At 45.1% G+C, this 24,268-nt stretch overlaps 1 protein-coding gene across 1 annotated transcript in view; it reads left to right on the top strand.

The window, feature by feature from the left end:
* Positions 1-19,872, top strand: part of CHP1 (calcineurin like EF-hand protein 1) — a 48,108-nt gene extending 28,236 nt beyond the window's left edge. The window contains exons 4-7 of the mRNA XM_032175756.2: positions 3,342-3,469; positions 10,537-10,598; positions 18,757-18,879; positions 19,608-19,872. Of these exons, the coding sequence (XP_032031647.1) occupies positions 3,342-3,469; positions 10,537-10,598; positions 18,757-18,879; positions 19,608-19,661 (367 nt within the window). The 3' untranslated portion in view covers positions 19,662-19,872. The remainder of the gene's footprint in view (positions 1-3,341; positions 3,470-10,536; positions 10,599-18,756; positions 18,880-19,607) is intronic.
* Positions 19,873-24,268: the final 4,396 nt, after the last annotated feature.

The following is a 24,268-nucleotide window of genomic DNA, read 5'->3' as shown; positions in this document are numbered from 1 at the left end:
AATCTACTGCTAAGGAAATGGGACAGAGTGCATATGAGGAAGTGGAGGGCTCCACTGGGCTGCACTGCTTAGCTCTTAGCAAGCTGCAACTCTGCTTCTTGCTCTAATCAGATAGATATATTTGGCTTCTGGGTTTTTCTTTCTTCCCTAGGCATATGCACATGGGGGTGTTTTTTTTTTTTTTTTTTTTTTTAAATGAGATTTGAAAGTGGACCATGGTTATTTAATTCCCTTTTACCCAGAAACTTTATGCTGGCAATAATCATTAATGTGTTTTTTCTAGCATATGATTTAAACTTTACTCCACATTACTTGATTCCTCAGATCTGACATTTTTGACTAGATACTGGTCCATTAGCAGTATAGATACATTGAAGAACTAAAAGGTCATTCTTTTGTTTTGTTTTTTGTTTTTTTGAGACGGAGTCTCCCTCTGTCGCCCAGGCTGGCATGCAGTGGCGTGATCTTGGCTCACTGCAACTTCTGCCTTTTGGGTTCAAGCGATTCTCCTGCCTCAGCGTCCCCAAGTAGCTGAGACTACAGGCTCACGCCACCACGCCCAGCTAAGGTTTCACCACGTTGGCCAGGCTGGTTTTGAACTCTTGACCTCAGGTGATCCGCCCACCCCAGCCTCCCAAAGTGCTGAGATTATGGGTGTAAGCCACTGCGCCCAGTCAAGGTCATTCTTTTGCGTACAGATGGCTCACAGGCTAGCCTTTGAACTCTGCCTTTAGAAGGGCTATGAACTGTGTGTCTATAGAGCACAGAAGGGACCCTACATACCTCAGCTATTCGGTGGGGCACAGAAAGACTGGGGTTTTTTTTTTTTTTTTTTAGGTAACCACAGGAACCAGGCCATCTGCCTTAGATAAATAAATTATATTATGTCACATGGGGCATTCTTTTTTAATATTAAAGAACATTCTTCATTCAAGTTTTGAGAATTATTTCTTACAGGGTTATTGATTAGCCTGTGGCAGAATGAAAAGATTTTCTCCAAGCTTAAGTACCAAAAAGGCTTTATACACAAGAGGTCTTTCAAAACTTTTTTTTTTTTTTTTTGAGATGGAGTCTCCCTCTGTCACCCAGGCTGGAGTGCAGTGGTGCACTCTTGACTCATTGCAACCTCCATCTTTGGGGTTCAAGCGATTCTGGTTCCTCAGGCTCTCAAGTAGCTGGGATTACAGGCATGCACCACCAGGCCCAGCTAATTTTTGTATTTTTAGTAGAGATGGGGTTTCACCATGTTGGCCAGGCTGGTCTTGAACTCCTGACCTCAGGTGATCCACCCACCTTGGCCTCTCGAAGTGCTGGGATTATAGACGTAAGCCACTGTGCCTGGCCTAAAAGATTATATAGAGAAAAATTATCCAATTATGACAGAATAATAAAATCATGATGTGTCCACAGAATTATGCATATGTTTTAAATGTTTCAAAGTATTTATACTGATTGGAGAAATGCTTAAAAGTTAAAAAAAGGCAGGATACTAATACAGTTATCTGAAAAGCATAGAAAAGTTCCTAGAAGAAAATGCATTCATATATATATGGGGGAGTCTTGCACCATCACCTGGGCTGGAGTGCAGTGGCGCAGTCTCGGCTCATGCAACCTCTGCCTCCTGTGTGTTCAAGTGATTCTCCCACCTCAGCCTCCCAAATAACTGGGAGTATAAGCGTGAGCCACCACGCCTGGCTGATTGATTGATTGATTGATTCATTCCTTCCTTCCTTTCTTTCCTCCCTCCCACCTTTCCTTCCTTTTCCTTCCTTTTCCTTTTCCTTCCTTTTCCTTTCCCTTTCCTTTCCTTTTCTTTTTTTTTTTGACATAGTCTTGCTCTGTCACCCAGGCTGGAGTGCAGTGGTTCAATGTAGGCTCACCGCAGCCTCCACCTCCCAGTTTCAAGCGATTCTCCTGCCTCACCCTCCCGAGTAGCTGGGATTACAGGCGCCCACTACCACGTGCAGCTAATTTTTTTTGTATTTTTAGTAGAGACAGGGTTTTACCATGTTGGTCAGGCTGGTCTCAACTCCTGGCCTCAAGTGATCTGCCTGCCTCAGCCTCCCAAAGTATTAGGATGATGGGCATGAACCACCGTGCCCAGCCAGAGAACATATTTATATTAACTATGGTTGTAATTGGTAGAACTCGGATCACTATTTTTCTATCTACTTTTCTTTTTTCCACATTTTCAAATATATGTTTGCTTTTATAATTAAATAAACTTGGCTGGGCATGGTGACTCATGCCTCTAATCCCAGCACTTTGGGAGGCCGAGGTGGGCAGATCACGAGGTCAGGAGATTGAGACGATCCTGGCTAACACGGTGAAACCCTGTCTCTACCAAAAATAACAAAAAATTAGGCTGGGTGCAGTGGCTCACATCTGTAATCCCACCACTTTGGGAGGCCGAGGCAGGCGGATCACCTGAGGTCGGCAGTTCGAGACTAGCCTGACCAACGTGGAGAAACCCCGTCTCTACTAAAAATACAAAATTAGCCGAGCGTGGTGGCGCATGCCTGTAATCCTAGCTACTCCGGAGGCTGGGGCAGGAGAATCGCTTGAACCAGGGAGGCGGAGGTTGCAATGAACTGAGATCGCGCCATTGCATTCCAGCCTGGGCAACAAGAGCGAAACTCGTCTCAAAAAAAAAAAAAAAAAGAATTAGCCGGGCGTGGTGGCGGGCGTCTTAGTCCCAGCCACTCAGGAGGCTAAGGCAGGAGAATTGCTTGAACCCAGGAGGCGGAGGTTGCAGTGAGCCGAGATAGTGCCACTGCATTCCAGCCTGGGCGACAGAGCAAGACTCTGTCTCAAAATAAATAAATAAGAAAATTAAAAATTAAATAAACTGTATTTTAAAAGCGCTTTTCCATAATGTGCCTTAATTTTTAAATATCCCTTGGTGTACGTTACTGCAGGGCAGATGGGGGAGATGTGGGAGGTGGCTGAGGAGTCATTGGGCTGCCTGTGGCTCGCTGCAGAGTTCAAAGCAATGAGTTCAAGTTCTGGCTGTCTTGTATAGTGCTGGCACTACTCTACATTCATTTTTTGGAAAAGAGATGCAAGTAAATTCAATAGATAACTCTAGCCCTGGTAAGTCCTGTTACCTAAGTCTGGTTAAATCATTTATAAAGTGAGAGTAATAGCACCTGCCTTACAAGGTTGGGGTGAGGCTTAAATGATATGGTACTGTGAGTCCCAAAGTACCATGCATATGCAAAGAAACCTCATTAAATGAACTTTCAGGCTACTGTAGCCAAAGCTGTTGCCAGTATATTTAATTCATAAGAAATAATCACTGTGATTGACATGGTGTTGTGTTTGTTATATTTCACAATCAGAGAGGACCAGGTAAACTTCCGTGGATTCATGCGAACTTTGGCTCATTTCCGCCCCATTGAGGATAATGAAAAGAGCAAAGATGTGAATGGACCCGAACCACTCAACAGCCGAAGCAACAAACTGCACTGTAAGGAGCTAAAGTCTTCTGGCTTAAAATACTTGCTTTTCATTTCTTAAAAGTCATGTATTTACTCACTCATTATTTGAACAAGCATTTACAATAGCGTACTGGTTAAGACCTCAGACTCTGGAGCTAAACTGGCCAAGATTAAATACTAGTCTACCCTTTTTTGGCCGTGTGACTTTGGGCAAGGTACTTAACCTCTTTGGGCTTCAGTTTTCTCTTCCGTAAAATAGGATACTAAGGGGTTCCAGATTGGATTGTTGTGAGGATTAAATGAGTTAATAAATGTCAAGTGCTTCAAATAGTGCCTGGCATATACTAGGTACTTAATAAATGTTAGCTGGTATCATTATAATTCATTGAGCACCTACCGTGTGCCAGGCACTGTGTTAAGTGCTAGCATGGCAATAGTGAACAAGACGCAGGCCCCACCTTTAAGGAATAATGGCAATCCTCAGCTCATCTTAGAATTTGATAGATACTGGATGTGACTTAAGTAGTGGGGAACAGCTGGATATAGTGCAAGATTTAATTTTTATACCCATGTCTCATGCCTCTTTTCCTTTAATACTTGTTTGCTTTCCCTTCTGCCCTTATTGATTCATGTATAATATTGCCCAATCCCTTACAACACTTCTCCAGGAAATTGAAATTAAATTTCTCTTTTTATTCAATGCAAGTTGAAATTGCAATTGTATTAAAACTGACTGAAGGCTGGGCGCAGTGGCTCATGCCTGTAATCCCAGCACTTTGGGAGGCCAAGGTAGGTAGATCACTTGATCCCAGGAGTCTGAGACAGCCTGGGTAACATGGTGAAACACTGTCTCTAATAAAAATACAAAAATTAGCCAGGTGTGGTGGCAGGCACCTGTGGTACCAGGTACTTGGGAGGCTGAGGTGGGAGAATTGCTTGAGCCTGAGAGGTCGAGGCTGCAGTGAGCCATGATGGCACCACTGCACTTCAGCCCAGGTGACAGAAACTCTGTCTCAACAAAGAAAAGAAAACAAAACAAAATCTTCCAAATAGCACTAGTGGATTTGGGCGTTACTTGGTGTCTTAGGATGCCTTTAGCTGACTCAGCTGGCTTAAACAATAAGGAACTATATTAGCTCACTTTACAAGTCAGATTAGGCTGGCAGGAGGGTTGATTCTGTTTCAGGAACTAGGGATTTTTCTCTTTACTCTGCCATCCTCATAGTCTGTTTTATCCTAAGGTATTATGGTCACATGACAGCTCTCAGTTGTTAACAGGGCTTTTTTTTTTTCTTGTTCACATCTGGCAGTAGAGGAAGAGAGATATATATAGAGAGAGATCGAGACTGAAATTGAGCAACACTCCTCCCAAGCATGGAATGTAAGTCCTTCCCCTCACTTTGATAAGTCAGTTTAGGTCAGGAGAGTGCGAGTGCCGAGGAGATTAGGCTAATGAGATTCCCCTCCTGATGCTGTGGTTGGGGTTCTGCTAAGGAAGAAGGTTGGAATGCCACAGAAATGGCAAACTTCAGGATGAGACAGAATAATAACAAAGTGCTATGCAGGTTATGCTTGGTTTTATTTTGTTTTTGCTTAATTTCTTGAGATAAGGTCTCACTCTGTCACCCAGGCTGAGTGCAGTGGCATGATTACAGCTCACTATGGCCTTGACTTTCCTGGCTCAAGGGATCTTTTTGCCTCAGCCTCTCAAGTTGCTGGGACCGTAGGCGTGTGCACTACACCCAGCTAATTTTTTATTTTCTAATTTTTTGTAGGGACAGGGTCTCACTGTTGCCCAGACTGATCTTGAAATCTTGGACACAAGCAATCATCCCACCTTGGCCTCCCAAAGTGCTGGGATTACAGGCATGAGCCTCCATACCCAGCCTGTTTTTTTCATTACATACTTTAGTCTTGGCTGTTGGATTAACTTTTATAGGAAGCTAAAAATTAATTAGAATTCTGTTGCAGTCTATGTATAGGGATCACATTCATGTAATTAGACCAGTAAAACCGAAGCTATTCTAATGCCAAAGAAAAGACTAGAAGAGTCCGAGAAGTCCTCAATTTCTGTCTAAATGTGTTGCTTCTCTTTGAAGTTCCCACAGGGCTATATAAGCGGTATCATGGTTCCTCTTACTGTAGACTGAGAGCAATTGAATGTCATATACCTAGCAACACATTTGCCACTGAGACACATTTACCTTAGAGAAAGGGGATGTGGGCCAGGTGTGGTGGCTCACGCCTGTAATCCTAGCACTTTGGGAGGCTGAGGCAGGCGGATCACCTGAGGTCAGGAGTTCGAGACAAGTCTGGCCAACATAGTGAAACCCCATTTCTACAAAAATACAAAAAAAATTAGCCAGGCATAATGGCGGGTACCTGTAATCCCAGCTACTCAGGAGGCTGAGGCGGGAGAATTGCTTGAACCCGGGAGGCGGAGGCTGCAGTGAGCCGAGATCATGCCATTGCACTCCAGCCTGGGTGATAGAGCGAGACTCTGTCTCAAAAAAAAAAAAAAAAAAATAGAGAAAGGGGATGTGTTACTTAGAAATGTGGTTTACAGGCCAGGCATGATGGCTCACGCCTGTAATCCCAGAACTTTGGGAGGCCAAGGCGGGTGGATCACTTGAGATCAGGAGTTCAAGAAGAGCCTGGCCAACATGGTGAAACCCCGTCTGTACTAAAAATACAAAAAATTAGCTGGGTTGGTGGTGGGCGCCTGTAATCCCAGTTACTCGGGAGGCTGAGACAGGAGAATAGTTTGAACCTGGGGGGCAGAGGTTGCAGTTAGCCGAGATTGCACCATTACTCTCCAGCCTGGGCAACAGAGCAAGACTCCATCTCAAAAAAAAAAAAAGAAATGTGTGTTTACAGAGGAGTGGAACCAAATTTTATTATAGGTTATCCTTTGCATAGAATACTGTCTTCAGGAACTCTGAGAACACACTTTGTTCTATTTCTTTTCTAAGCCACGGTGAGAGAATTTTAATCACAATCAGCAAGGCTGAACTATGCCCATGTAGGCACAGGCCCAAGCACACATAGTGCCACTCTGCTCTTCTGTTTGTCTCCTGGAAGTGGTACCTTGTATAATGCTTTCCTCTTTGGATTGGTGAGGTTATAATAATGCTTTCTGTAGGCCAGGCGCGGTGGCTCATGCCTGTAATCCCAGCACTTTGGGAGGCCAAGGCGGGTGGATTACCTGAGGTCAGGAGTTCGAGACCAGCCTGACCACCATGGTGAAACCATGTCTCTTCTAAAAATACAAAATTAGCCAGGCATGGTGGTGCATGCCTGTAATTCCAGCTACTCAGGAGGCTGAGGCAGGAGAATTGCTTGAACCTGGGAGGCGGATGTTACAGTGAGCCGAGATCACGCTATTGCACTCCAGACTGGGCAATAAGAGTGAAACTCCATCTCAAAGAATAATAATAATAATAATAGTGCTTTGTGTAAAAGGTACAACCCTATCTACAGGTGGATAGTGTTAAAAAAAAAAAAAAGTGAAAGGTATAATTCATCTTAGAATGCCCAGGGCATGGTAAGTAAGAGAGAATTCTAGAGGTCTACAGGTTTTCCTTCCCACATTCTAATTGTCTTCTTAAATGGTTTAAATTTTTATAACACATAATGTGTGGAAAGTAAAGATTCTACATTAGAATATTTTTCTTGTGTGTTGAGGAGTATAGGCAGAGTAGAGCTTGGGAGAGTAGCCAGGAAGAAATAGCAGCATTATTCATAGAATCCAAAAGGTAGAAGCAATCCTAGTGTCCATCGACAGATCAATGGATAAATAAAATGTTGTGTACACATACAATGGAATATTAGTCTGTATTAAAAAAGAAAATTCTGAGGCCGGGAGTGGTGGCTCACACCTGTAATCCCAGCATTTTGGGAGGCCGAGGTGGGTGGATCACGAGATCAGAAGTTCGAGACTAGCCTGGCCAATGTGGTGAAATCCCATCTCTACTCAAAATACAAAAATTAGCCTGGCACAGTGGTGCATACCTGTAATCCCAGCTACTCGGGAGGCTGAGGCAGGAGAATTGCTTGAACCTGGGAGGTGGAGGTTGCAGTGAGCTGAGATCACGCCACTGCACTCTAGCTTGGGTGACAAAGCAAGACTCCATCTCAAAAAAAAAGGAAATTCTGGCACATGGTACAACATGGATGAATCTTGAAGACATTATGCTGAGTGAAATAAAGTGGATATAAAGGACAAATATTGTATGATTCCTCTTATGTGAGGTTTCCAGAGTGGTCAAATTTGTAGAGACAGAAAGTAGAACGGTGGTTGCCCAGGGCTGGGGCATGGTGGTGGTGATGGTAATGGAGTTATTGTTAAAAGGGTACATTTTCCGGCCGGGCGCGGTGGCTCACGCCTGTAATCCCAGCACTTTGGGAGGCCTAGGCGGGCGGATCGCCTGAGGTCGGGAGTTCGAGACCAGCCTGACCAACATGGAGAAACACCGTCTCTACTAAAAATAAAAAATTAGCCAGGCGTGGTGGCACATGCCTATAATCCCAGCTACTAGGGAGGCTGAGGCAGGAGAATTGCTTCAACCTAGGAGGTGGAGGTTGTGGTGAGCCGAGATCGTGCCGTTGCACTCCAGCCTGGGCAACAAGAGTGAAACTCCGTCAAAAAAAAAAAAAAAAAAAGGGTACATTTTCCGCTAGTGAAGATGCAGAAGTTATGGGGAGATGGATGGTGGTGATGCTTGCACAACAGTGTGAAAGTACTTAATGCCACAGAACTGTACCTGTAGAAAAGGTTTAAATGATAAATTTTATGTATATTTTACCACAATAAAAAAAAAGAAGCAGCCGGGCATGGTGGCTCATTCCTGTAATCCCAGCACTTTGGGAGGCTGAGGCAGGAGGATTGCTTGAGCCCAGGTGTTCAAGACCAGCTGTCTGGGCTTGGTGGCTCATGCCTGTAATCCCAGGACTTTGGCAGGCTGAGGCGGGTAGATCACAAGGTCAAGAGATCGAGACCATCCTGGCCAACATGGTGAAACCCCATCTCTACTAAAAATACAAAAATTAGCTGGGCGTGGTGGCACATGCCTGTAATCCCACTACTTGGGAGGCTGAGGCAGGAGAATTGCTTGAACCCGGGAGGTGGAGGTTACAGTGAACCGAGATCATGCCACTGCACTCCAGCCTGGGTGACAGAGCAAGACCCATCTCAAAAAAAAAAAAAAAAACAGTTTAGGCCAGGCGCGGTGGCTCACGCCTGTAATCCCAGCACTTTGGGAGGCCGAGGCGGGCGGATCACGAGGTTAGAAGATCGAGACCATCCTGGCTAACACGGTGAAACCCCGTCTCTACTAAAAACACACACAAAAAATTAGCCGGGCGTGGTGGCGGGCGCCTGTAGTCCCAGCTACTCGGAGAGGCTGAGGCAGGAGAATGGCGTGAACCCGGGAGGCGGAGCTTGCAGTGAGCCGAGATCGCGCCACTGCACTCCAGCCTGGGTAACAGAACAAGACTCTTTCTCAACAACAACAACAACAAAAACAATTTATCTAGACGAAGACCTTGCACCTTTCATCAGCCTGGGCAACATAGTGAGACCTTAATTCTACACAAATTTTTAAAAATTAGCCAGGTGTGGTGTCTGTGGTCCCAACTATTCTGGAGGCTGAGGTGAGAGGATCTTTTGAGCCTGGGAGGTTGAGGCTGTAGTGAGTCATGATTGTGCTACTGCACTCCAGCCTGGGAGACAGAGCAGGACCCTGTCTGAAAAAAATAAAATAAGCCAAACAAATTAAACAAATAAAAATATATATATATATATATATATATATATATATATATAAAGATCTTGGAATTCTGATATATACCTTACAAGGAGTAAATTAGATTTTTAAATTACTTTTATGTCATCTTTTAGTGGACTCACCCTTTTATTTTGGAGGGGAGTGATATTTAAACCTATAGATATTAATCCATGTTCTTATGCCTTTGTGCCTAATAATAGCTCTGCCTGGAATGACCACCCCTTGTCACATTTCTGTTTGTCTTTCAAAGCCTTGTTCAAATGTTACCTCTCCTTGATATTTCCCCAGCTCCACCAGAAAGCCACATCTGCCATGCGCTTTGTTCCCCCAGCATTTTGGATATGTTGTAGTGCTTAGGATGTATTTGAGAGTCGTGTATCTTGCTCTCTTCTACTAGATAGTGAGTTCCTAAGGACAGAGTCTAAATCTGTGGATCTTAATAGCTCTAGAGCAGTGGATTTGGGCCTTTTAGTATTTGCGGCACTCTATTTAAGACCCTCAATCTTAGTGGCATTCTTGAAGTGATTCAAAACCTAAAAACCACGCTAAATTCAGTTGTAGGACAAGACATTCACATTCTCAGGCTGGTGATTTGTCACGGCACCTATAAAATCACCCAGTGTTATCACCCTATTCTGTTGGTAGCCCTTTAGCAACATGGCAGAAATCTAATGATTTTGCTTTTCTGATTTCTAGCTCATGGACCCAAGCAAAGTTCTCCTATATCCTAGTTACTAGAAGGCTTAAAGAGAAAGAAACATGATAAGGCCAGGAGACCATCTGAGCCATCATATTTATTTGAAACTCAATTTCTTTACCTCCAGGACTGCCAAGTAGTAGAGAATTACTTGAAATTTGAGACAACTTTGCCCAGGAGGCTGTATTCCCAAAGCGGTACTTTGTGTGGTCAGCTCTCATGGTGTCTGTGTGGTGCCTATTGTTGGTTTTCCCTGAGTGGTACCTGGTAGATTTGATGTTTGTGTGAGGTGACCTAATTTACAGAACCACGTAAGGGGTGTTTTGGGGGGCTGTTTAACATTCTAGGTTAAGAAAAAGGACATTTGGCTTTCTTTGTATGCAGTTTTCTGATTTATTGGAAGAGGGACCATACTTCTTCTAATCTAAGAACTCATCAATTCTCAATTCTTCAATGTTACAACTTTTTAAAAGCCCTACAAGTGATGGCAATTGTTCTTGGAAAATCGATTAATTGGCTGTCAGTTTTCTGTCTAGTGTCTTATATATTTAGTTCCTTGAGAAGGGGCAACACACTACAGAATTTTGACTAACTTTGTGTTTTTCCCTTACAGTTGCTTTTCGACTATATGATTTGGATAAAGATGAAAAGATCTCCCGTGATGAGCTGTTACAGGTATGTGGAGAGCTCCTGGAGAACTTGTGCTTGGACTCTGCCTGCTTATTATTGTGGGCAGGAACTATTCTTTCCTTTAGTAAGCATTTATTTAATACCTGCTATGTGCAGAGTCCTGTCCCGGTTATAAGGCAAAGGAGATGACCTGGGAAAACTTGAAATGGCTCATTGTGTTTTCATAGACAGATGTCTCCACTATTTAAAAGCTAACTAGGCTGGGCATGGTGGCTCACGCCTGTAAACCCAGCATTTTGGGATGCCAAGGCAGGCAGATCACCTGAGGTCAGGAGTTCAAGGGCAGCCTGGCCAACATGGTAAAAACCCGTCTCTAGTAAAAATACAAAAATTAGCTGTTGGCCGGGCGCTTTGGCTCACGCCTGTAATCCTAGCACTTTAGGAGGCCGAGGCAGGTAGATCACGAGGTCAGGAGATCGAGACCATCCTGCCTAACACGGTGAAACCCTGTCTCTACTAAAAATACAAAAAATTAGCCGGGCGTGGTGGCGGGCGCCTGTAGTCCCAGCTACTCCGGAGGCTGAGGCAGGAGAATGGCATGAACCCGGGAGGCGGAGCTTGCAGTGAGCAGAGATCACGCCACTGTACTCCAGCCTGGGTGACAGAGCAAGACTCCGTCTCAAAAAAAAAAAAAAAAAATTAGTCGTCCATGGTGGTGGGTGCCTGTAATCCCAGCTACTCGGGAGGCTGAGGCAGTAGAATCGCTTGAACCCAGGAGGTGGAGGCTGCAGTGAGCCAAGATCGCGCCACTGCACTCCAGCCTGAGCGACAAGAGCGAAACTCCATCTCAAAAAAAAAAATAAGTAAATAAATAAAAGCTAACTAAATGGCTTTTAGGTACTGTCTGAGATTTACATCAGATAATTCAGTTATTGCCAAATCAGATTATTGGCAGCCAGGTAATTCTGATGATACTTAGTTAAATGCTGTTATTTAGTCTGTCCTTAGGGTTGACTGAGAGTCAAGGAGCTGCTGCTGTGCTGGTGTGCCCTGAGCTAACTGCCACTGTTCTTTGTTGCTCCTAGGGATAATTCCCTGTTTTCCTACTAGCAGTGACTGGCATTTCATCCTAGGATGAAATTACTCAGGGAAGATTCAGGAGCAACCCAATGTATTCTTACATTTCTATGAGCAAAAACCAAAACAGTCTGCAGGTCAGTGTTAGTGTCCCTTGCTTTTGAGTTGGGAATTTCTTCAGCGAGAAGCGTTTATTTTCTTGAAAGTTGCTACATACGGGCTTCTGCGTTCTGAAGAAAAAAAGACAGTGGCAGTCACTCTATAGTTGTATGTGTTTATGCTCTGGCCCAGATCTGACCTCAGGTGATCCACCCGCCTTGGCCTCTCAAAGTGTTGGGATTACAGGCGTGAGCCACCGCGCCAGGTCCATGTTTTCTTAATATGATTCTTGTGAAAGTCCTGGTTGAACTTTTGGAGGTCATTATCTTGATTGTGAGGATGGTGCCATGGGTGGGTACATATGTTAAACCTTATCCAATTGTACATTTTATGTATTTATTTATTTATTTTGTATTTTTAGTAGAGACGGGGTTTCATCATATTGGCCAGGCTGGTCTCGAACTCCTAACCTCAAGTGATCCGCCCACCTCGGCCTCCCAAAGTGCTGGGAGTACAAGCATGAGCCATCATGCCCGGCCCCAGCTGTCCATTTTAAATATGTACAGCTTATTGTATATTATTTATAGTTCAATAAAGTTAGTTACTCTTCTCCCCAACTTATTTTATGAGGCTAGTGTAACTTTTGCCTGACAATTGTTTTTTTTTGTTTTGTTTTTTGAGACAGAGTCTCACTTTGTTGCCCAGGCTGGAGTGAATATCACCATCTCAGCTCACTGTACCCTCCGCCACCCAGGTTCAAGCGATTCTCGTGCCTCAGCCTCCTAAGTAACTGGGATTGCAGACATGCGCCACCACACCCGGCTAATTTTTGTGTTTTTAGTAGAGATGGGGTTTCGCCATGTTGACCAGGCTGGTCTCGAACTCTTGGGCTCAAGCAGTTCGCCCATCTCAGCCTCCCAAAGTGCTGGGATTACAGGCGTGAGCCAGTGAACCCAGCCACACCTGTCAATCTTATAAAAGACAACGTAAGAAAAGAAAATTAGGGGCCAGGCACAGTGGCTCATGCCTGTAATCCCAACACTTTCAGAGGCCGAGGCAAGTGGATCCCGAGGTTAGGAGATCGAGACCATCCTGGCTAACATGGTGAAACCCCGTCTCCCCCGTCTCTACTAAAAATACAAAAAAATTAGCCGGGCATGGTGGTGGACACCTGTAGTCCCAGTTACTCGGGAGGCTGAGGCAGGAGAATGGTGTGAACCCGGGAGGTGGAGCTTGCAGTGAGCTGAGATCACGCTACTACACTCCAGCCTGGGCAACAGAGCGAGACCCCATCTCAAAAAAAAAAAAAAAAAAGAAAGAAAAGAAAAGAAAATTATAGCCCAATCTCTTTTACTCACATAGTTGTAAAAATCCTAAACAAAATATTAACACACTGAATCCAGCAATATAAAATACAATATATATATATATTAAAGCCAAGGATGTATCATAGCCAAGGTGCAATTATACTAGAAATTCAAAGTTGGTTTAACATTAGAAAATCAACCAATATATTTCACCCACACCAACACTTTAAAGAAGAAAAATTGAGTGGTCTTTTCCATAGAAAAATGTAATTGATGAAATGCATCATCCATTCATTTTATTTTATTTACTTATTTATCTTTTTTTTTTGAGACTGTGTTTCACTCTTGTCGCCCAGGCTAGAGAGCAGTGGCGCGATCTCAGCTCACTGTAACATCCACCTCCCAGGTTCAAGCGATTCTCCTGACTCAGCCTCCCATGTAGGTGGGATTATAGGCATGCACCACCACACACAGCTAATTTTGTATTTTTAGTAGAGACAGGGTTTCACCATGTTGGTCAGGGTGGTGTCGATCTCCTGACTTAAGGTGATCCACCTGCCTCGGCCTCCCAAAATGTGTGAGCCAGCTTGCCTGGCCTCACCATCCATTCATGATTAAAAAAAAAAAAGAAGTCTTAGAAAATCAGAAGTAGAGGGAACCTTTCTTAAATCGATAAAGAATATATATATAAACCCTCACCAAACATTAAAAATAATAGTAGGCTGGGTGTGCTGTTTCACCCCTGTAATTCCAGCTACTGGGGAGGCTGAAGTAGGAGAATTGCTTGAAACCAGGAGGTGGAGGTTGCAGTGAGCTGAGGTCATGCCACTGCTCTCCAGCCTGGGCGACAGAGCAAAACTCTGTCTTAATAATAATAATTCACTAATAAACTTCTTTTTTTTTTTTTTTTGAGACGGAGTCTTGCTGTGTCGCTCAGGCTGGAGTGCAGTGGCATGTTCTCAGCTCACTGCAACTTCCGCCTCCCGGGTTCAAGCGATTCTCCTGCCTCAGCCTCCCGAGTAGCTGGGACTATAGGCACCAGCCACCACGCCTGGCTAATTTTTGTATTTTTAGTAGAGACGGGGTTTCACCATATTGGCCAGGCTGGTCTTGAACTCCTGACCTTGTGATCAGCCCACCTTGGCCTCCCAAAGTGCTGGGATTACAGGCATGAGCCACCACGCCTGGCCTAATAAACTTTTGACTGGAACAATAAGTGGCAACATGGACAGGTAGAGGGAGCACTGAGCTGGGAATGGAGGCCTGGGCAGATAGCTCATGCCACTGGTTCCTGGGATCTGAGTCAAGCCACCTCTGGGCTGTTTCATGTCCTCATTAACAGATCGGATGAGATGACCTTTTTTTCTTTTTTGAGACAGTCTCGCTACATTTCCCAGGCTGGCTTGAACGCTTAGGCTCAAGTGATCCTCTGGCCTTAGCCTTCCAAGTAGGTGGGTCCAGTAGCTGGGACTACATGCATGTGTCACTGCACCCGGTGAAATGATGTTAAAGACACCACTACTTCTATCCCCACCCTCCGACTCACACTATAGATACCCGTACATAATCCCGTTTTCTAATTCTACAAATAAAACACCTCAGAAAAATTTGGTCTGTGATCTGAAGAAGCTGTTGTTTGAGGTTGGATTCATCTGCTTGGCGACACACAGGGAATATGGCAAATGGATTGTCTATTGATTATCTTTGCTAGCATTGTCTTTGTTTTTTTTTTTTTTTTTTTTGAGATGGAGTCTTGCTCTGTTGCCCAGGCTAGAGTGCAGTGGCGTGATCTCAGCTCACTGCAACCTCCACCTCCCGGGTTCAAGTGATTGTACTGCCACAGCCTCCTGAGTAGCTGGGATTATAGGCGCGCACTACCACGCCCGGCTAATTTTTGTATTCTTAGTAGAGATGGGTTTTACCATGTTGGTCAGGCTGGTCTCGAACTTCTAACCTCATCATCCACCTGCTCAGCCTCCCAAAGTCCTGGGATTACAGGCGTGAGCCACCGCACCTGGCGCATTGTCTCTTTTTATTAATTCTTCTATTTGTGTACATTTGTACCTAAAATGTACAACTTCCAATTTTCTTTCTTTCTTTCTTTTTTTTGGAGAGGGAGGGTCTTTCTTGTCGCCTAGGCTGGAATGCAGTGGCGTGATCTCGGCTCACTGCAACCTCCACCTTCTGGGTTCAAGCGATTCTGCCACAGCCTCCCAAGTAGCTGGGATTACAGGTGCCCCGCCACCATGCCTAGCTAATTTTTGTATTTGTAGTAGAGATGGGGTTTCACCATGTTGACTAGGCTGGTGTCGAACTCCTGATCTCAGATGATCTGCCTACCTCAGCCTCCCAAACTTTTGGGATTACAGGTGTGAGCCACCACCCCCGGCCAAAACTTCCAATTTTCAAGAATTGGTTTATTTAAAAAATAATCAGTTTGGATACAAATCAGTATTTCAGCTTTTTTTCTTTTTAGAAAATCATGTAATTTACTATTGATGGAATGGTTGATTGACTGATAGGGTCTCCTTCTGCTGCCTACTCTGGAGTGCAGCAACTATTCACAGGCATGATCATAGCACACTGCAGCCTTGAACTCCTGGGCTCAGTCCATCCTCCTGCCTCAGCCGCCTGAGTAGCTGGAACTATAGGCACGCACTACCACACCTGGCTTGTAATTTCACTCTTGTTGCCCAGCCTGGAGTGCAATGGTGCGACTTCGGCTCACCACAACCTCTGCCTCCCGGGTTGAAGCGATTCTCATGCCTCAGCCTCCCGAGTAGCTGGGATTACAGGTATGCACCACCACGCCCAGCTAATTTTGTATTTTTAGTAGAGATGGGGTTTCTCCACCATGCGTGGCCCATGAAATCGATTTTTAAAAAGTAAATTACAGGCTGGGCGCAGTGGCTCACACCTGTAATCCCAGCACTTTGGGAGGCCGAGGCGGGCGGATCACCTGGTCAGGAGTTTGAGACCAGCCTGACCAACATGGCAAAATCCCATCTCTACTAAAAATACAAAAATTAGCCAGGCATGCTGTTGGACACCTGTAATCCCAACTACTCGAGAGGCTGAGGCAGGAGAATCGCCTGAACCTGGGAGGTGGAGGTTGCGGTAAGCTGAGATTGTGCCATTGCATTCCAGCCTGGGCGATAGAGTGAGACTCCATCTCAAAAAAAAAAAAAAAAAAATCTATTTCATGAGATTGTAGAAGGAAGTAAAGGAGTGGAGGAAAGGAAGCCTATGAACCACTGGGCTAGAGGCCCTTTCCTTCCTGTGGAAAAGCTCAGTTCTTACCATCTGAAGACAGAGGTGGCTGACTGCAGTAATAATATAAGGAGTCAGAAAGGTACCCTGTCTCCCATTTCATATTGCCTAAGAACCAGCCTTTCCATATTGCCTGACAGTCAAATTGTTAAAGTTGCTTATTTTGTTTAAGGAAGCAATTTTCAAAGTATGTTCACACCCTAAAGATGTTAATAGAATTCCCAGGGGCCCAAGAATTGGTTAAGTTTAAGACAGATTTGGTGAAACAGTGTTAAATTCTCTTACTCAATTCTCGCAGCCTTTTAATTGTGCTTGTTATTTTTCTCAGAAGGGGATTTAGCATTTAACTCTTCAAGGATTTTTATGTTTTCTTGGGCCATACTTTAGGAATAGTTGGCTTAATGCAGCAATTCAAAGAGAACTACATTTTGGGTGGGATTTCAGAAAGCCCCACCAAACTGATTTAAATCAATAAGGAACTAGTTAGGCTCACGCAACAAGAATGTTTGGCATAGATTGTCCAGGCTGGTACAGTACCTAACTGATGTCCAGGAACCAGGCTTATTCTGTGTTATTTGCCCTGGCATCCATAGCTCATATTACTCACCTCATGGCTCCAGGGTGGCTGCAGTGCCACCAGACAGCGTATCTGTATTCTGGGTAAGAAGAATGAGGAAGGGCAAAATGCAAAGGACTCTCCCTTAGTCCTTGTCTTCTTATCCAGTCGCCTAGATAAGGTCTGCTTACATCACTGCCTAGATGAGAAGATAAGGGTTTCTGCCTTTTAGCTGTTGTTTAGTCACATGATGGTAAAGATGGGGATACATTCTGAGATATGCAATGTTAGGCAATTTTGTAGTTGTAGGAACATCATAGAATGTACCTACATGAACCTAGATGGTATAGCCTACTACACACCTAGGCTATATGGTATAGCCTATTGTTCCTAGACTACAAACCTGTGCAGCACGTTACTGTTCTGACTACTATATGCAGTTGTAACATAATGGTAAGTATTTGTGTATCTAAACATATCTGTGGCTGGTCATGGTGGCTCACACCTATAATCTCAGCACTTTGGGAGGTGGCAGAGGGAGAATTGCTTGAGCCCAGGAGTTGAAGGACTGCCTGGGCAACACAGTGAGACCTCATTGCTACAAAAAATTTTGAAAAATTAGCCAAGTGGCTGGGCCCAGTGCCTCACACCTGTAATCTCAGCACTTTGGGAGGTGGAGGCGGGCAGATCATGAGGTCAGGAGTTCGAGACCAGCCTGGCCAACATGGCGAAACCCCATCTCTAATAAAAATACAAAAATTAGCTGGGTGTGGTGGCACATCCCTGTAATCCCAGCTACTCGGGAGGCTGAGGCAGGAGAATCGCTTGAACCCGGGAGGCAGAGGTTGCAGTGAGCCGAGATCATGCCATTGCACTCCAGCCTGGGCAACAAGAGTGAAACTCTGCCTCAGGAAAAAAAAAAAAAATTAGGCATGGTTGCAAGCACCTGTAGTGTAGTACCAGTTCCTTGGGAGGCTGAGGTGAGAGGATCACTTGAGCTTGGGAGGTGAGGCTGCAGTGAGCCACATTTGCACTCCAGCACTCCAGCTTGGGCAACAGAGCGAGACCCTGTCTCAAAAAAAAACCCAAAAACAAATACATACATCTAAACATGGAAAAGGTACAGTAAAAATATGGTATTGTAATCTTTTTTAAAAAATTTTTTGGCCGGGCGCAGTGGCTCATGCCTGTAATCCCAGCACTTTGGGAGGCTGAGGTGGGCAGGCAGATCACAAGGTCAGGAGATCGAGACCATCCTGGCTAACACGGTGAAACCCCATCTCTACTAAAAATTCAAAAAATTAGCCTAGCTGGGTGCGGTGGCAGGCGCCTGTAATCCTAGCTATGCGGGAGGCTGAGACAGGAGAATGGCGTGAACCCAGGAGGCGGAGCTTGCAGTGAGCTGAGATTGCGCCACTGCCCTCCAGCCTAGGCGACAGAGTGAGACTGCATCTCAAAAAAAAAAAAAAAAAAAAAAGGAAAAAAATTTAACTTTTAGGTTCAAGGCTACATATGCAGGTTAGTTATGTAGGTAAACTGTTGTCATGGGGGTTTGATGTACAGATTATTTTGCCACCTGGGTACTAAGCCTAGTAAACCCAATAGTTATTTTTTCTGTTTCTCTCTCACCTCTTACTCCACCGTCTGGTAGGCCCCAGTGTCTGTTGTTCCCCTTTTTGTGTCCATGTGTTCCCATCAAAATACAGTATTACAATCTTATAGCACCACCATTATATATGCAGTTGGTCATTAACCAAAACATTATTATACAGTGCATGACTGCATTTGAGGGCATCAAAGGAAAAGGAGGATGGTGATAGCTTTATTTTTAATCTTAGTAAAGAGTCCCTCTGATTCCCAAGGCCTTTGTAATTCCTGGCCCTTGGTCTTCCAGGTGCTACGCATGATGGTCGGGGTAAATATCTCAGATGAGCAGCTGGGCAGCATCGCAGACAGGACCATTCAGGAGGCTGATCAGGATGGGGACAGTGCCATATCTTTCACAGAATTTGTTAAGGTTGGTCACTTACCTCTTTGTTTGAAAAAGTTACGTTTTAGTGGCCAGGAGCGGTGGCTCACGCCTGTAATCCCAGCACTTTGGGAGGCCAAGGCAGGCAGATCACGAGGTTAGGAGTTCAAGACCAGCCTGGCTAACATGGTGAAACCCCATCTGTACTAAAAATACAAAAATTAGCCAGGCGTGGTGGCACGTGCCTGTAATCCCAGCTACTTGGGAGGCTGAGACAGGAGAATCGCTTGAACCCAGGAGGCAGAGGTTGCAGTGAGCCGAGACCGCATCACTCTGGCAACAGAGTGAGACTCTGTCTCAAAAAAAAAAAAAAAAGGCCGGGCGCGGTGGCTCACGCTTGTAATCCCAGCACTTTGGGAGGCCGAGGCGGGTGGATCACGAGGTCAGCAGATCGAGACCATGGTGAAACCCCGTCTCTACTAAAAATACAAAAAATTATCCGGGCATGGTGGCGGGCGCCTGTAGTCCCAGCTACTCGGAGAGGCTGAGGCAGGAGAATGGCGTGAACCCGGGAGGCGGAGCTTGCAGTGAGCCGAGATTGCGCCACTGCACTCCAGCCTGGGCGACAGAGCAAGACTCCGTCTCAAAAAAAAAAAAAAAAAAAAAAGTTACATTTTACTGCACAGGAGGAAGGGGGGAAAACATTACTCAGATAAGAGCTTGGGAGTGTTGTAACCTTCATAACCTTTGTAACTGTTACTGGTTTTCTCCCCCAGGTTTTGGAGAAGGTGGATGTAGAACAGAAAATGAGCATCCGATTTCTTCACTAAAGGAGACCAAACTGTTCCTTGCGGTCTAGTATTTAAGAACTGGAACTTGAAAGTCCTCCTTCCACCAACTCCACCTCCACCCCTCATTCCCCTTCTCCCAAAGTACTACTGCTGTTGCATGACAACCCCAAATATGTTCTGTCAACACAAACCTGCCTTTGGTGTATAAACAGGGCATTACAGAATGGTACACCCTATATATTTCTGTTCAGTATCCATTCACTAGTTCTTCATTTATAAATATCATCTTCCCCATTCTGCTGCTGAATGCCACACATCCATCCAGTCTGAGAAAGTGAGAGAGGCAATCATGCCGAGAACAAGCCAGCAAAGCTCTTTCACCAGATGTAGACTGTAGCCCTGCTGCCTTCCCTCCAGCGAGTCTGCCAGCATGCTTCTTCATCCTTTTTATATGTTCTTTGCTTCCTACTTCCCTGTCATCCAACATACTGTTCACTTACTCTGGCAGTCTTTCTGCTTTTCATTAAGCCTCAAAATCTCCTCTGTTCTACTTGACACCACAAGCTATGCCCTATACATGTATTTCTGACTTGGCAGGATCGTTCAGGGGTCTGGCAGTTTTTATTTACCTTCATTATTAAATGGGCCTCTGGGATGTTGCCTCTCCAGGAGCTTTTTGGTAACCAACACTTCTCTGAGAAGTATGAGACCATCCTCTGCACTCTGCTCTGTCATCAAAGGCTGCTGGGTGGAGATACCCTTTTTGAAAGGTGGCCTTGGTGAGAGGTATGGAGTCAAGTCTTCTAGGTTGCTTGCCCACATCACTCTACCTCTGGCCTCTGATTCTCAACTTTGTACCTATGTGGCTCCTCTTGTTAGTGCAATGTTGACTGTTCAAAAAACAGCAGTATGCTTACAGGTTTGCTTAGTTTGGGGACACCGTTACCACCAGAATGGCTGCTCTGACAATATGCCTAGGGACTTTCTCATGGGTTTTTTTAACAAGGAGGCTGGACACCCTATAAAGCCTCATGCATTCACACCTTTGCAGCATGGTTTATGCCTCAGTGTTATGTGCACTGGAATGTTTTCCACTTCACATTTCCAAGTAGAAAGATTAGTGTTACAGAAGTGCCTAATATCCCAGTCCAAATATATATATATATATATATATTTTTGAGACAGAGTCTTGCTCTGTCACCCAGGCTGGAGTGCAATGGTGTGATCGCTCACTGCAACCTCAGCCTCCTGGGTTTAAGCGATTCTCCTGCCTCAGCCTCCCAAGTAGCTGGGATTACAGGTGTGCACCACCATGCCCGGCTGATTTTTTGTATTTTTAGTGGAGACAGGGTTTCACCATGTTGGCTAGGCTGGTCTCAAACTCCTGATCTCGTGATCCGCCCGCCTCAGCCTCCCAAAGTGCTGGGATTACAGGTGTGAGCCACCACGCCTGGCCCCAGTCCAAAATATTTAAAGATTGTTTGTTTCCTTAGTGTCTTGAAATTTTGCACAAAATTCTTTTTTTTTTTTGAGGTGGAGTCTCACTATGTCGCCCAGGCTGGAGTGCAGTGGCGTGATCTTGGCTCACTGCAACCTCTGCCTCCTGGGCTCAAGCAATTCTTCCACCTCAGCCTCCCAAGTAGCTGGGATTACAGACTTGTGCCACCATACCTGGGTAATTTTTGCATTTTTAGTAGAGAGGGAGTTTCACCATGTTGGCCAGGTTGGTCTTGAACTCCTGACCTCAGGTGATCCTCCTGCCTCGGACTCCCAACGTGCTGGGATTACAGGCATGAGCCACCGTGCTCAGCCACAAAATTCTTTATGAATTTTACACTTGGCAAATGTTAATGATGGAAGCCATAGTCTGCTCCAAATACATGTCCAAAGCATTGACTGTTGTATCATTAGCTGCCTGGTTATATTAGCTCCCTGGCTCCTTGTTTAGACCACTGCTAATCCCATAAAAACAAGAGGTCTGGCACTAGGAGCACAACCTAAGGTGGCATTACAGGTCTTTGAGTGAGCCACAGCAACTTTTCTGCCAAGTCAGCTTAGTTTAGACTTAAGTGAATCAGGCTATTGCTATCCTAATGTATGTCTCTATGAGTGTATTTATCCACACATCTGCCCTTGGCTGACTTTCTGACTCATTGCTTGCTTCTTGTTTCCTTGCTTCGGAAAACTATTGAAGACGTGTGTAGGTAATTCTTTAGGAAGGAGATTGCTAAAAAATACCACTGCAAAGTGATGGAAAAGGGTAGAGAACAGGGGAGTAGCCAGGCTGGATGGCTCAAATATAAATGAATGAGGAATTCTTTATGAAGTATCAGTCAGACTTTATGATTAAGTGATGTAATATAGGAATTATGTAAAAGGGAAGAATGTCTGATACTGATCTATTAGAGAGGTACTTTAGAGGCTTCTTGATTGGCATAAAGTTCCTAAGGTTATAGCTTTTCCCCCCTTTTGGCTGTATAGCAAAGTGTTTTAATCCACGGTTGTGCCTTACTGTTCCATTAAAATTGTATCTTCGATCCATCAGTAAATACTTGTGGTTGAAACAAAATAACTTTTGTCTATTTTACGAGAATTTTATGTAACTTAGTCCCTTCAAGTTTGAAATCACAGTGTCTCCCTTACTCAAGTTTATGTCTGTACTGTCAGCTGCAGTCTACTCTGCTGCTGCCTGGACATATGAGGTGGAAACATTCATTGAGGGGCCAGCACTTTTGGCCTCAACACGGTTTTGTCAGCCGTGGCCACTTCCCATTCATTCCAGCTAAGACACAATTTCTATTCTTGACTCCCTGACTCCTTAAATATAGAAAAAGCCTAAAATCCAGTATATGTCCATTCCTTAAGTTGCCCACCTCCTCATTCATGTGCAGCCTCAACGGTGACATACTCTGGTTTTACATGGCTTTTTCTTTTCGTTTCTTTTTTGAGATCAAGTCTCACTTTTGCCCAGGCTGGAGTGTAATGGCATGGTCTTGGCTCACTGCAACCTCCGCCTCCCAGGTTCAAGCAATTCTCCTGCCTCAGCCTCCTGAGTAGCTGGGATTACAGGCACGTGCCACCACACCTGGCTAATGTTTGTATTTTTGGTAGAGATGGGGGTTTCACCATGTTGGCCAGGCTGGTCTTGAACTCCTGACCTCAGCGGATCCACCCGCCTCAGCCTCCAAAAGTGCTGGGATTACAGCCGTGTGCCACCGCGCGAGGCCAGGAATCTGCATTTCTAAGAATCCACCCAGATGACAGCCCTCTCAGTGTTTGGCAAGCACGGTGAACCTACACTGCCTACGCTGGACCCCACTTGTCATAACCCTAAAGAGGAGCCACCCTATGTATACCCTCCCTGCTGTCTCACGCGCCCATGTGAAGAGACCATCAAACAGGCTTTGTGTGAGCAGCAAGGCTGTTTATTTCACCTGGGCGCAGGCAGGCTGAGTCCGAAAAGACAATCAGCAAAGGGTGGTGGGATTATCATTAGTTCTTACAGGTTTGGGGATAGGTGGTGGAGTTAGGAGCAATGTTTTGCGGGCAGGGGGTGGATCTCACTAAGTACATTCTCAAGGGTAGGGAGAATTACAAAGAACCTTCTTAAGGGTGGGGAGATTACAAAGTACATTGATCAGTTAGGGTGGGGCAGAAACAAATCACAATGGTGGAATGTCATCAGTTAAGGCTATTTTCACTTCTTTGTGGATCTTCAGTTGCTTCAGGCCATCTAGATGTACACCTGCAGGTCACAGGGGATATGGCGGCTTAGCTTGGGCTCAGAGGTCTTGACACCTGCACCTCTGGGAAATGATGCATTAGGAAGGATGCCCTACAGTTGGGTGTAGCAAACAACAAAACTGCCAGTTATAGCAGGTTTCCTCTATGCAGGAGGGCCCTCAGAAAAGTAACGAATCCTTCTCTCCTGTATTGACCAAAGCTGTAAACAGCTGGACAACGTTTGGGCCCTTTAAGAGTCAAAGACAGAGACAAACTGGAACCATTAAATATTTTCCCTAGGTGTTGTGCTACCCCAGAATTAAAAGCCTGGGCGCGGTGGCTCATGCCTGTAATCCCAGCACTTCGGGAGACCGAGGCGGGCGGATCACCTGAGGTCAGGAGTTCGAGACCAGTCTGGCCAACGTAATGAAATCTCGTCTCTACTAAAAATACAAAAATTAGCTGGGCATGGTAGCATGCGCCTGTAGTCCCAGCTACTTGAGGGGCTGAGGCAGGAGAATCGTTTAAACCTGGGAGGCGGAGGTTGCAGTGAGTCAATATCGCGCCACTGCACTCCAGCCTGGGCGACAGTGAGGCTGTCTCAAAAAACAAAAAAAAAAAACCCTCGGGCCTGAGAATGAAATTATTAGTACTACAGTTTAACCTAACAGTGGCTTAAAATAGTCACGCGGCCCAGCCACACTATCTTACTACGTGGTACAGCTTCTACGGCGGAAATTTTACATTCTTAATAATTGAATTACAAAAGCATTTCTCCGTGTTACCTCAATTCTGGGACCCAATCCGGATCGAAAGAGTAGGGCGAGTGCTATTGATTGACGTGCATTCCAACTAACCTACGACGCAAGGAGAGCGCGCGCGAGCAAAACGATGCCCAATCAGCACTGAGCCGCAGCGGCGGG

Source organism: Hylobates moloch, unplaced genomic scaffold, assembly GCF_009828535.3.
Source record: "Hylobates moloch isolate HMO894 unplaced genomic scaffold, HMol_V3 SCAFFOLD_14, whole genome shotgun sequence".
NCBI classification, from domain to species: Eukaryota; Metazoa; Chordata; class Mammalia; order Primates; family Hylobatidae; genus Hylobates; species Hylobates moloch.
Note: the sequence above shows the minus strand (reverse complement) of the source record. Positions and strands in the feature narration are given on the sequence as shown.